The 13,920-nt window shown below is 36.1% G+C and overlaps 1 protein-coding gene across 13 annotated transcripts in view; it reads left to right on the forward strand.

Moving 5' to 3' along the window:
• The window catches only part of Bbx (BBX high mobility group box domain containing), a 263,754-nt gene that overhangs the window by 182,098 nt on the left and 67,736 nt on the right, over positions 1 to 13,920 (forward strand). For all 13 annotated transcript variants that reach the window (XM_033768113.1, XM_010630160.3, XM_033768116.1 and 10 more), the window contains 2 exons: positions 5,041 to 5,236; positions 8,723 to 8,790. In XM_033768113.1, the coding sequence (XP_033624004.1) occupies positions 5,041 to 5,236; positions 8,723 to 8,790 (264 nt within the window). The remainder of the gene's footprint in view (positions 1 to 5,040; positions 5,237 to 8,722; positions 8,791 to 13,920) is intronic.

Here is a 13,920-nt window from a genome sequence, read left to right on the forward strand (position 1 = left end):
GCAGCTACACAGGGAGACCCTTTCTAAAAAAAAAAAAAAAAAAACCAAACTCAAAAAAACTCAAAAAAAGAAAAGACCTTTGCTAATATTGTCTCACTCAAATACCTATTTTTAAAAATATAGCAAAATTTAAATTTCAAAGAAATTCTTAAATTTTGATGTTTTAAATTAATATAACATATTAAACTTACCTTTTCCCTATTAGCAAAACTAGAGAGTAAAATTGTACCCTAAAAAAGTTTATGTGAAAACAAACTTCAGTTTTTAGTAGTCCTCACCCTGACACAATTTAAATAGTCATATCTGTAGCCAACTGCCTTATTTCAAGTTTCCACTTTTTCTTCGATTTTTTTTCTCACAGTAGCATAAGCAGTTCCATGATCACAATATTCAACTCACTTTTGGAACTGTAAATTTCTGCTGCAGTAGCTTTATTGTAAAAGTTTTTCAGGTTAATTTATAACTTAAAATGTATTCAGTCAAAATCATGAACTTAATTAGGTGACCTATCATGTGAATGTCTGATTTCTTATTAAAAATAGCTGCCTGCTAGGTGTTGTGCCACATACCTGTAATCCCAACACTCAGGAGGCTGAGGCAGGAAGATTTCTATGAGTTTGAGTTATGGTGAGTTCAAAGGCAGCCTGAACTCTGCATAACAAGACCTTGTCTCAGAAAAATAAAATAGCTACAAAGGATAACTCATCAAATAGGGTACAGAGTTTTATTATCCTCATGATAATTTTTAAATGTTTATAAAGGAAAGATAATCTAAGGAATTAGTGCCACTTCTAACATATCTCCCCATCCTATCCCCTCCTGTTTAATATGACTTCTGTCCATCCATGGTAGGATTTGCAACTGTCTCCACAGTTATGCTGGAGGTTCATTTAGCCCCTGTAGAGTATATGGCTATAAAATACATGTTACAGATAATCAGATAATTTTTAATCAGATAATTTCCTATGTAATTTTTTAGAATCTTGGGAGACTTTATTTCATGATATTATTTCACATATTCACACCAGAATCATCTGTCTTTAGTTCTGCAGACATTGTCATAACTAGAAACGCTAGTAGATTTTATCTGTTTAACATCCCATCCAACACACAGTTGGAAGACAATAGATAATTATATCTTTCATTGATATTAAGGTGCTTTGTAGATCAAATTTTCATTTATGTAAATTATTTGGGAAAGTAATGTTGAGACCTCATTTTTACAGAGTGATATAATAGGTTATTGTCTTTTGTATTATAATGTCATCGTCAAATATAAAGAAAGCAAAAAACTGACAAAAGGGTATATATTTAATACCAGTATAAAATAACAAAAGAATCAGTAACTGAATTACTGGTTTATTACTGTTGCTAATGAAATACAGTAATGCTTGGGGTTCAAAAAAGGGAACTAGTGTTACCAAGTATCTCAGAAATGGTGTCTGCAAAGTAGGTTTCATGTAGGCTGTCTAATTGGTTGGAAATTTGCAGAATGAAATTGGAGGCTATCAGTGAATTTTTATTTTAATGGGACAGTTTTGAAAATCCGTATTTTAGCAAAAGTTTGAGTGTTTTATAGAAGTCCCAGGGCCAGTAGCCTGTGACGGATGTTCTTGGAGGGTAAAAGAGCCCCCGCCCCATCTCCAGCATGAATAGCCTGTCCCTGGGTATCCTGGATAGGTAGCACAGATCTCTTTCCCACTTGCGGTTCTGTGATGATACATTGTGCCCACATGGTTGATCTGCATGCCAGTAATTTCTCTTGGCTGTTTGCTTCAGACTACACAGTCTCCCCTCTTTTCTCCTTTACTCAGCCTTCTCTGCAATCCTTTTCCTAATAACCTCATCACCACAAATGATTAAGTCTTTGTATTGACTCTTACAATTAAAGGAGAGGCAGTGACTGATGAGGTACCCAGTTCCAAGGACAGAGAGGCGTCTGTGCTCCCTGGGGCTCTTCCTGCCTCCACCCTCACTTGATGCTCTTACACTGCTTGTGTTGACCTGTGTTTCCACATGAATTTATGGGTCTCCTTCAAAGCTTTAAACTCCTTAAGGACAGGATATGTTTAACCTTTCTGCCCAGTGTGTACTTGATTGAGGGGTGGTGAGTTCAGTGGCAGAGCCTGTGTAGTGTGTTTGAGCCAGTGGACTCAATCTCCAGCACACACATGCGTGCACATACACACACTTGATTGAACAAACATTGGGTTTATATTAAGGTTTTATGGTTTATTTTGAGTTTATATTGAGTTGAATATATGCAGGATTGATATTATGATAATAGTTCCAGAGTATTGGCCCACATAGTAAGTTCCCAGTTACCATTTTCTGTAAACCCCTTCATATACCAGGCCTTTTTCTTGCCCTGTGTTACTGCACTCATAGGTAACTTTCCCTTTTACAGACAGACCACTGCAAAACCTAAATCAGGGCAAGGCCTAAAAGACTATATGTTAAAAAAAAAAAAAGTTTGTATTTGTGAATTGTAGCAAATATTAAGGCAGGGACTCTGTCTAATTTATGCTCTTCCTTGTTCCCAGTGCCTAATTAGTACCTAATATCTAATCAGTGCCCATAGAGCATTTTTAGTGAGCTGGGTGGGTGAAATATGTGCAAAGAAAGATACATGGCTGTGTTGTGGTGATTGTCACTGCATACTGAGCTCCCCATCGTAAATTAGGATAAGCTGCTCTTTTTTAATATTATCAGCTATGTTCTGAAAATAGTTGCTGCTGGGCTGGATATATAGTTCAGTGGTATAGTGCTTGCCTAGCATTCACAAAGTTCAAACTCCCAATATCCAAGAAAAATAAATGATGCTGACAATTATTCATTTATAAGGATGACAGTCTTATCACTTCCATTACTCTTACTGATTTTCACTGAAAACAAATTACTAAATGATTCTTAGCAAGATGTGACGTCTTACTGGGAAAGAGCCTATCTAGCAAATGAACATAGAGAGGAAGAAAGGGAACATCTCAGATACGAGAAATTTGAGTACTAGTGACACTGTTCAGCATCTTTCACAACTGTAACTTTCTTTTTTAAAAATTTAAACTGCCACAAAGGATAATTTTATTTCTAACCAGAAATGTGTTAATAAATTTGTGTGAAAGTCTTCTGTCACTTTGTAAAATAGTGACCTTTGTCCAAGTGACTGTTCATTTGACAAATCCAGCCCATATGCCTTTTACTGGGACACAGTAATGATGCATGTGTCTGCTACTTCCATTTTCGCCTCACGCTACCATTTGTCACTTTCCTCTTACAGACAGCAGGCAAGGCTATTTGTCTGCCTCGGCTTAATATGTAGATCTCCCATGCATGTGAATGTGCTGTGGTGGTGTGTAGCGTATCTCTTATGTCACATTTGATGCCCTCAGATGCATTCTGATATGTAATGACAAATTCTAGTTAGGTTTGGCCTGTGTCCCATTTTAATTATTTGAGTAAGAAAAAGCAAGATTGTATCTTGGATTTTTTGTGTGTGCTTATCTTCTGTGTATCAATAGGTTAATTTATATCCTATAGTTACAAAGAAAAATCATTCAGAAAATTTAACTTTGAGATGATTTTGTCTGCACTATTGTCTGTTAACATCATGTGGTTACCTATATTACAGTTTTCATATACATAACATAAAATGAAGTAATTATTCAGATTACATATTTTCTTACACCAAGGTGGATAGGAACTTTTTCTGTTAAATTAAAAGCTGTTTGGAACTTTTGCTAAATTAATATCACATATCCAGTGACCATTTTAATAGACAAGCTTGTAAGATTGAAAGAAATGAATATATTTAATAAAATATTCAATAGTTACAGCATATAGTTAAAGAACATATAGAATACATGTTTTCCAGATGACATAACTTGGCAACATGTAATGAACATGAATAATTAATGTATTTTCATTTAATGTTACTCTCATGATAGGAGAAAGAGGTAATGGGGTTGGAAGAAAGAGTGATAGGAAAAAGCCACAGAAGAATGAAGAGGAGAGAAAGATGTCAGCAGAGGTTGAAACCTCCAAGACTTGAAGTTTGTGATGGGTTAATCGCAGAATTACACATCAGAGGTCTCAGAGATTGCTCGTATATACAATCATATGTGCTCATTAAAAACATTGGCAGGTGCTGTTACATTTTCTAGATGGAGAAATCAAGACTGAGAAAGGGTAGACAGTATAAAGTCCACAGATCAATAAAGCGGAGGTGCATTTTAAACCCAGGCTGTTAAATTCTGTTTCCAGTGCCCTTTCCTCTACATGGCCCTGTGTCTTAAGTAACTGAAAAGCTGTGTCAGTTGGTCTAACTGTTCCCTATTTCTGACTTTTGATCTTGGTTCCTTGATCACATAATTGAGTATTTTGCTCTGTTTGCCTGCATTTGTCTCATTTGTACATCAAAGCATAGATTTAATCTTTTTTTTTTTTTTTTTTTTTTTTTTTTTTTTTTACTATTTTTAGGCAATTAATTAGCAGAATTTGGTACTAGTGCTGTAAGTCACACTCTGTAACATGTACCTGAAGCTCACTTTGAAACAGGTTCTTATGCTATGCATACTGTTAATAACAACCCAGGCATTAATGATATTGTTCTGTTTTTGCAATCTAAAGTTGAAGCCCAGAGAGATCATGTTTTCTTCCTGGGGTTACCATAGCCTAGTGTAGAAGTGCCAGAGTTTGAACTTGGCCTTTCATGTCTACAGAGCCCTCGGCTTTTACCATTACAACTTCATCTCCCCACCAGTATCAGACAGTTTTTTGGACACTGCAAAAGAAATGGATGATTAAGAGATACAAGGTACATATCTTTTGTACCCACATTGCAGACATGAGCTTTGTAGTTAATAACTCCATGTCCTTCTCAGTAGCCCTGTGTGATACTGTCATTTGTCTATAAGGAAGGCCACAAAAGTCATTGAAAGTATTTTTCTCACTCATTATCTAAATGGGATTAGGGTGAATGCTACTACAACTTTTTTCAGTCTGTATATTAATTAAAATCTGCTGTTACTCTTTTATTTATAGTATAAAGATGCATTTATGAAAGCAAATCCTGGCTACAAATGGTGTCCTACCACAAACAAGCCTGTGAAATCACCAACACCCACTGTCAATCCACGAAAGAAACTTTGGGCCTTCCCATCTGACTCTTCAAGAGACTTGCCAAGCCCCAAGAAGGCAAAGACTGAAGAGATGCCTCAGCTTAACTTTGGCATGGCTGGTGAGTTTAGACACTATTTCTACTTGTACTTTAAGTACAGAGCAATACATTTAGCCTGTGTTTTTAATAAATAATACAGAGGTGGGAAGAAAATTTATAACTAATATGGAGCAGTTGCAAATATGTAGCATATTTTAAAGCACTGGATGATGATGTACAGAAGATGCATATATAATTAGCGAAAGGAGATACAGACCAAGTTATAAATACATACGATTTTCTGACAAGGGTGGTATGGAAAAGAAGGCAGCAGTATGAAAACTGTCAGGAACATAGGAAATTTTACAATGTTAACAAAATAACTTATGCAAACTGTTAAGCTGTCCCAGTAAGTGCCTTAGTTATGGATGTTTGAAAAGCTATATAGATTATCTGAGTATATTTTGAGTACAGAAATACAACTCCATCATATATCTGAGATGGATCTGGAAGTTGTTTTCCCATCCTGTCTCCTCTTCCTATCCACATTCCTGTATGGGCCAAACTAACTTAAAATTCTAGATGGTCCCATTTAATGTAGGATCTTTAGTATGCTTTGGGTGGTATGAAATATTAAAGTATTTGTTACCATGAAATAAAATATTTATATTCACCCTACTCTATCTTCTCCAGCTTTTGTAGTACAGTAATCAGAAGAGGAATTTGGCTGGGTATAATGGCACATGTCTGCAATCCCAGCTGCTTGGGAGGCTGAGGCAAGAGGATTGCAAGTTCATGGCTGTCCTAGGCAACTTACCAGGACCCTCTTTCAAAATAAGAAAATGAAAATGAGCTGAGAATGTAGCTTGGTACTCCAGAAAGAGGATTTTAATGAATTTGGGAGGCTGAGCAGGGTAGAGTCAGTGAAGTTGGTATTGAACCATAGGGTTCTTCCTTCATGTTATGAGCAATTTTTCTTTAAAATCAGCATGCTAAATCATTTGCAAAAATTGGTAAAGGAGGTTGCCCAATACTGTGATGACACCATATTTTTTTCAAATAGCTAGGAGACCTAACAAGATTTCATAGTTCAATGTATGAGTCATAGCATGAAAAGTATGTCAGTGCTTTATATAAATGGTTTAAAATGAAGGTTAGTATAGTGGTAGCATTCTGGGGAACCAATGCATAAAGATCTGCTCTTGTTTTAGCTTTCTCTTTAGACAATTTTGACCTCAACCCATTTTTACTGGATAGGCTTAGTGAGTGAGCTCTCTGGACTTCAGAGATCGCTTAATTTGGAGAATTTTCTAAATCATTTTGTTATCATCACCAAAAAGTGGTGTATAGATGACCAACTTTTAAACAGTCCTTTTTGGTCATTATTTAGTATCTGTCACTTTGTGTCTCTCAATTCTAAGTCTAGGTTAGTATAAGTAGGGTATTTTTGCACATAATTGTTTGCACACCAAATAATAATTATAGGTAAACTAGAAGCTATAAAAATTGTCTTTTTTTGTAATGTTGCTTCTGATACTTTATTAATCTGCATGTTATATACAAAATGAAAGTAGAACCTAGACTTCAAAATGTTTATAGGTCAGCTTTTGAAAACAGGGAAGAAGAAAAATAAACCTTACTGGAATTTAACTCATTTTATAATATTCTGTGTCATATGTGAGAAATCCATAATCAGAACTCTTGTTCAGCTTGTATATAGTGGAGGTAATACTGATCTGGTATTTCTAGGTATATTCTTTTTCAGAAAAGTAAAGTGAATTAAATTGCCTTTAGTTAGAACTTGGTGCTTAGCTGTCTTAAATTTAGGGGTACCAGAAGTATTGTAAAGATCTGTTTAAGTTTTTCCTCAACAAGGAGTCTTGTTTGGTTTTGTTTTGTTTGCTCTATGGTCTTTGTCACTTAACTTTTTGCAGTTCAGAATGACACCACAGTTGTCAAAGGTATGATTTCCAAGAAAGAAAAGCTGTGTAGATTTTAACATAGTAGAAACTCAATAAAGGGAAAGTTTGCTGTTTATATATTTGCTGGAATATATTTGTGTGTGTGTGTGTGTGTGTGTGTTTGTATATGCATATGCAAGCTTTTGGTAGTCACGTTGTGCTTAACTTAAATTATCATATAATCATATTTGCGTTTTCTTTTGTAATTTGAACTAACACACATCTTTAGAAAGCTCTCATCTTGTGCCCTTAGTTTCTAGGATAATAGCTATAAATCATTGTCAGGGTACAAAGCTAAGCTTTTAGTTTCTGCTAAATTCATTTCCCCTGCCTTATTTTTAAATATGTTTAAGTATATATTTTAGCAATCATGATAATTCTTAAGGTTAATGCTTAATTAAAATTGGAATCTTAGCACCCAAGAGTGTTGTTTCATTGAGTCAGCTGGTGATTGCTTATATGGTCTATATGTCTTCCAACATTGAACTACTTGTACAGCTAATTATTTGATGACACATCTGTCTTTAGTAACGTCATAATCTCCACCCATCCATTTCTTTATGTTTACCTTCTACCTAAGAACCTTTTAAAATTTTTTTTAAAAGTATATATTAAATATGCTCAAATTTGCTTCATGAGTTCCTAAGACAAGTTGTACACAGATGTACTTACAGTCAAACCTTTAAACCCAGGGGAAAAAAAACCAGTTGGATTTCTCAGACAACATTACAATTGATTGATCCTTATTTTCAATTGGAAAGAGACTTCTTAAGCTAAATACACATCTTTTGAGGACCTGTGTACACTAGGATAGACACTGAGTTAGGCATTTTTACCTACGTTCTTTCATTGCAATACTGAATTTTCATTTATTTAAACCCCCTTAAAGAATGTAAGTTTCCTGTTAGCTGTAATACTTTGTTTAGATATAAATATAACCTGGCTCATGGATCTGCCACTTTGCTGTTTTTGTCTTTCTGTTGATTATTGAAAGAATGAGAACAAAGACCTGAAAAAAATAATTTTAAATCTTGAAATAATTTTGAACAAGAGCCCAACTGCCCCTAAAATTTAAACTGTCTGAAATACATCAGTTCATTTAAATTTATTTTGAAAAATGTAGAGATATTAATGAAAAAGTCTACTAGATTTCAGAGGCCAATTTGGAAAATTTCTTTCTCTAGTTTTCTCTTAGCCTGGTTCTTTTTATTAGTCCTGATTTCACATGACAGAAATAACAATTTGAGAATAACAATCTCATACTTCTTAGAAAACAAACATATGTGTTCTTTTGCTTAAAAGCAATACCATCTAAATTGCATGTACAGAAAGAAACCCCCAGAATCATTCATGTTACAAACAGCTGTGGTATTGAAGAGAGTGCTCTGTTGGAAGAATAGGACAACAGTGCTATTGAAAAGGCTTGCAAAAGTGTGAGCGCTAAGCACATATATGTCAACTTATGTTAAAGAGTTTTAAAAGTTTTCCATTAAAGTTATGTGTGGTTCTGCTGGTGTTCTATCCTTATAAATAGTTTTTGGCTCTTTGTGGGTTATGCATACTTCATGCTTGTAAGTTGGTGTTTGTGTATTTTTTACTTATTTAGATCCTACGCAGATGGGAGGTCTGAGCATGTTGCTGTTAGCTGGAGAACATGCTCTTGGTACACCAGAGGTAAGCGAGTCCTCTCACTCTTCTACCTCCTCATGCTGGGCTTCACAACCTGGATATTTTTTTCCCAGTGTTATTTCTGCAGCTCCACTGCTTACAGCTCATGACACACTTTACTTATAATTGCTTCTATTGTGGTCTGTTGTTGCATTTGGTGTGTTAAGGGTGACAGAAATTGTGTAAATAAACCCAAGAAGACACAAATACAAATCCAATGCAGATATTGAGGTTCTCTGAACTTAGGAGTAGGGAAGGCAATGTACAGATAATTAACATTTGCCGTGACCATGTCATGGTATGTAGATTGAGTCTTCTAATTCATTCACTATGTTCAAAACATTTCTTGCTTTTGTGATGTTCCATTTTAGACTTTCTAGGGGGAAGATAATTGTAAGAATGTAAAACTATTGGTCTCTAGTATCCAAATAACTCTTGAACTCTTACTTTGAAAACCTGGAGACATGGTACTGCAAAATTATTTTATTCTTTAAAATATAAAAGGAAAGAGACTTGGGCCCTGAAGGAAGACCTTGGTTTCGTAAACTGGTTATGAGACTTCTATCACTGAACATTTTTAGGTATGACTTCGGTGGGGAGCTGACCACATGTAGTTTGTTTCCATTTATAGAGTCTTCTATTTTCTAGGCCCACTTGACAGAGGACAGTCATATTAACCATGTTAATGGTCAGATTATTTTACCAAACTCAGTTCTTTGATACGCAATTTTCAGTCCTCAACTAGAATAGCTGTTTAGATAAAAATAGCAGCTCAATTTTCAGATGTATGTCTTTTCTTGAAAAATTGTAAGTATACTATACAGATTACAGTTAATGCCTTTTCAAATGTATAGGCTATTTATATCTTATGAGGCTTTTATTATTTATAGTTTATATCTGGGATCCACAGATGCTGACTATACAATTTAATGTAACTTGATTCTGTTCAGTTCAGTATAGTAAAAATGTATAAATTTATTAACTGGTAGTTATTTATCTTGTACTAATCTTACCAAAAAAAAAAAATACATGTCACTTGGTTCCTTTGTATTCTCATTATTTAGTATGTTTGCATTTCCTAACACAACAGCATTGTCAGGCATCATTTCACTTTCCCATGCATATCATTGCCTAATGACAATGAGATTAGCTCACTTGAGTTTAGAGTATCCTAAGCAGATTCCAAAGGTAAATGTTGGAATACTAACACATAACTTGGCCTCTTAACAGAGTCCCAAGAATGCATTGTACTGTGGGAGTTGGCACCATCACTCCTGACAGACTCGATTGTAGTGGTGTTTCATACCCAATATCTCTTAGCATTCTTTTTTAACTTTCCAGTATAATTTTATAACAAATCAGCATCTGTAGAACTTCTGGATGTCAGGCAAAGAAAAGCAGAATTTTTTTTCTTCCTCTTTTTTTTTTTTTACTTAAACTTTTGCCTGTTGGGCTCTTTTCAGTGGGAATTTCTCCCACTTCCTTTAAAGACATAGTTTTGATACAAGCAGTTTAGACAGTGAGCAACAGAAAATGATTTTGGCTCTTCTAGTTAGAAGGAAGGATGCTTCAAGGGAAATGTAAAATAGGAGAAGTTAGATGAAGGACTCATAGCTGCTGATAAAATTTTTAGGGCATCAGTATCTATTCAGTTGAATGACTGAAGCCAAACTTCATTGTATGGGAAGTGCCATAGACTTTGAGTTTGTTTTTTTTTTAGAGTGCCTGACTCTTGTGTTCGAATGAACAGATAAATATTAAAGTTTTGACCAAACCACTTTTTGCTTTTCATTCTATCCTGTAAAACAGAGCTAATAATAATATTTGCTCTCATAAAACTATTAAACAACTAAAAAGCCTAGTTAAATAAAACCGGTAAGGCATTTTTAACTGTCCTGAAAAGAATTCTTGTAAGGATACTATTATTACAATAAGTTATTCTAAGCATCTTGTACTTAACTTTGAAACATACATTAGATTAGGTATTACTTCCACAGACTGTAATATGCCTCTCTGGCAGCATGTGTGCATGCGCGTGCGCACACACACACACACACACACGCACATTCTTTTTGTATCACCATGTACTTAAGAAGATGGGAATACAGGAAGTACATCTTCAGCACTTCAGCAGAGTAGCTGCGTTAGCATCAAAATTAGCAAAGAAGGTGCTAGCTGTTGACAGCACACCTTTGTGGACCTCTGGAACAAGGTCATGTTACATATGAATTGAACATGTAAAGTATTTTATTAAATGCCTCCTATATGTGAGTCATATCAGAACAAATCAGCTGCAAGTTCTCCACCTCCATCCAGCAGACATTGTTTTGAGGTTCAAGTTTTAGAGATAACAAATTCTTCACATAAACTTGTAGCTTCAAGGAGATTTTCATTTGTTGGCCACTATCTGCCTAGTTAAAAGTAAAAAAATAATTCTTATGTCCAAATTTCTGTGTGATTGAAGTTTGAAAATAATGTATTTTGTTATTTTTCAACTTGTTCAGGAAGGCCTTCATGATTTCTTGAGCTAAATTAGATTCCTCCTCTTCCCAATCCTTTATAACTCTATCAGTGTTAATACATTGTAGCACTTGATTATATTTAGTTTTATATTTTATGAACTCTATAATAAAAGTCTTTAAAATGTTTTTCTCACTGTACTGTGTATCAGTCCTAATGTTAGAAGACTGTAAGCAGCTTGGGATCAAAGACAAGATTTAAATTGTGCAGGGTTCCCCACTTGCCTGCAGAATAGTTATTACAGTTAAACTTCATTGAGCCAGGGATTCAGCTCAGTGGTTCTGCCGCCTGCCTTGCAAGGACAACAACTTCATTGATTACTGCTTCTGTTCAGAGTGCTGTTTTTAAGTGCATTGTGTAAGAGTAACTTATGAGGTTATGAGTTAAATCTTTTCTACCCTATAAGTAAACATGAAATTGTCAAGTGAGGAAACAGAGAAAGGTTAAATAAACTTCTCATGATAGTGCAGCTACACAGCGGTAAAACTGAGATTTGAGCCCAGCCTTGATGTAGCGTCCAGGGGCCTTTGTGATTCAGCCTTGCTCCCTTGTCAGTTCTGGTTACCACTGTGATGTCCTGTGCTGGTTGCACCCTGCTGAAGTGACAAACAGAGCAGGTGCATTTCATGAATGCTTTCAAGACTAGGGCCCGTGCTCAGTGCTTTACATTGTCTCATTCTGCTTCCCAAGGACCCTATGATGTCTGTTATGTCTTATTATGTCCTCGTTCTCCAAGGTCATAGAGCAGGGAAGTCCTAATGCTAGGATTTGAATCCTCTTGTTTTCCACTAAATGATGAGCTAGACAGTCTGATGAGATAGTTATGATAATTACTTTGTAGGCCATTGATTGTATTGATGTTCGTTGAATGAATGATTACATGCACATTTACAGTTTTAAATTTAAAACAAATATTGACAGGTAAGTGAACTCTATAATAAAAGTCTTTTATTATAATTTTTGCCTTTTATTATAATTTGCCTTTAGTTTACCTTCTTTATTATAATTTCTGATATGAGCAAAATGAGAAGTTTCCTGCCCATTGGTACAATTTAGTTTGATACATGCCTATCTTAGGCCACTATATTTGACTATTCTACAATACTTAAATCCACTGTTTCCCAACCTCTCTACTGCTAACTCGTGGCCCTGTCCTCATCAAAACTTTTATTTCCTTCTCACAAATTTGTGGCTTTTAAACACACTTTGTGAAGAAATACACTGAATTCTGCATTGAAAAAAAAAAGTGTACGCTGAGCTCTTTCTTCCTAGGCAATTAGAGGCTTCCCCCTTTATGTCACTGTTCATCTCCCCTTTTTAGCTGAAATTGCCTATCCAGCCACAGGGCCCAGCCTCTTCCTTCTCTCTACAGTGGAGCTTAAACACCAGACCACTGCATACCTTTACTCAGCCTGATTAACAATCATAAATTCTTCGTGAGTTCCCGGGCTGCACTGATGAGCTTGTCCCTTGATCTATCAGAGATGCTGGGAACGGACATTGTGGAAAGTGAGCAGCAAGATCGCTAGGAAGAGAAGGTGGGCAGAGGGGGGAAAGAGGCGCTGCTGCGGAGAAGGAGTTATTGTTGCTGACTACGTTCTTAAATCTTTATACATATATTTTACTGTTTCTTTTCTCACAATGTCCTGTCAAGACAGCAAGAAGGCAGAGTAGGATTGCTTGCTACTTAATAGATGAAGAACTGAGGCAGGAAGATGCTGTCAGTTGTCTGCAGGCTCTTGCAGAACTGGCTTGGAGTCTGTCTGGACTCCCTTACTATTGTTTTCCCACATGATTATAATGATAGGAAACTTTATCCTTGGAGTGAAATCAATATTCTGGTAGGCTTGATGCTCTGAGTAAAACTAAGATCTAGTCTTCTTTAGCCAAATGGCTTGACATATCGTTATGGCTTGTATCTAGATATGGCCCAAGCTCTTAAGTGGGGCTTTTTAGAGCTGGATGGATCTAGGGTTGTGTAACCTGGGATTAGAGGTGTGTGGTACTAAACAAGTCCATTGATTGGAATTAGCAAATTCTGGATGTGGCTGAATGGATTTACTAAAAACAGAAGCCCCACCCTGGATGTGGGTGACACTACCCAAAAGACTTGTATTCTGGAAGGGGTAAAGGGGAAAGATGAAAGGCAGACTTCTACTGCTTGTGCCTTCTACCTGCCTTGCCATGAACTGTTTCTCCTCTGCAATGCCCCTCTGCCATGCCACGCTGCCTTAGGGCCAGCCAACTACGTACTGAAAAACCTCTACAAACTGTAAGCCAAAATAACCTTTCCTGCTTTAACTTGTGGGCATTGGGTAGTTTGTATCAGCAACAAGAAAAGCAACTAAGACACATATTCTAATTTAAGAAATGCTCAACTCTGAGTGCTATTCTGTTTGCTCCTCATAGTAGCCCAGGACCCTTCCCAGATGTAGTGTACTGCAGTGTCAGATACCCAGGTGTAGTGTTTGGTTCTCAGGTCCTCCTGTAACTCTCAGATGGCATCTCTTACCCCCAAACTGTCTCTTCTCCTGAAAGACACTTCCTGTCCTAGCCTAAGCCTTCTTCCCTCTCTCGGATCCCCTCTTTCAGCTGTACCTTACTGAAGAGACAATG

The sequence above is a fragment of the Fukomys damarensis genome, unplaced genomic scaffold (genome assembly GCF_012274545.1).
Source record: "Fukomys damarensis isolate Sample0158 unplaced genomic scaffold, DMR_v1.0_HiC HiC_scaffold_24, whole genome shotgun sequence".
In the NCBI taxonomy this organism is placed as follows: domain Eukaryota; kingdom Metazoa; phylum Chordata; class Mammalia; order Rodentia; family Bathyergidae; genus Fukomys; species Fukomys damarensis.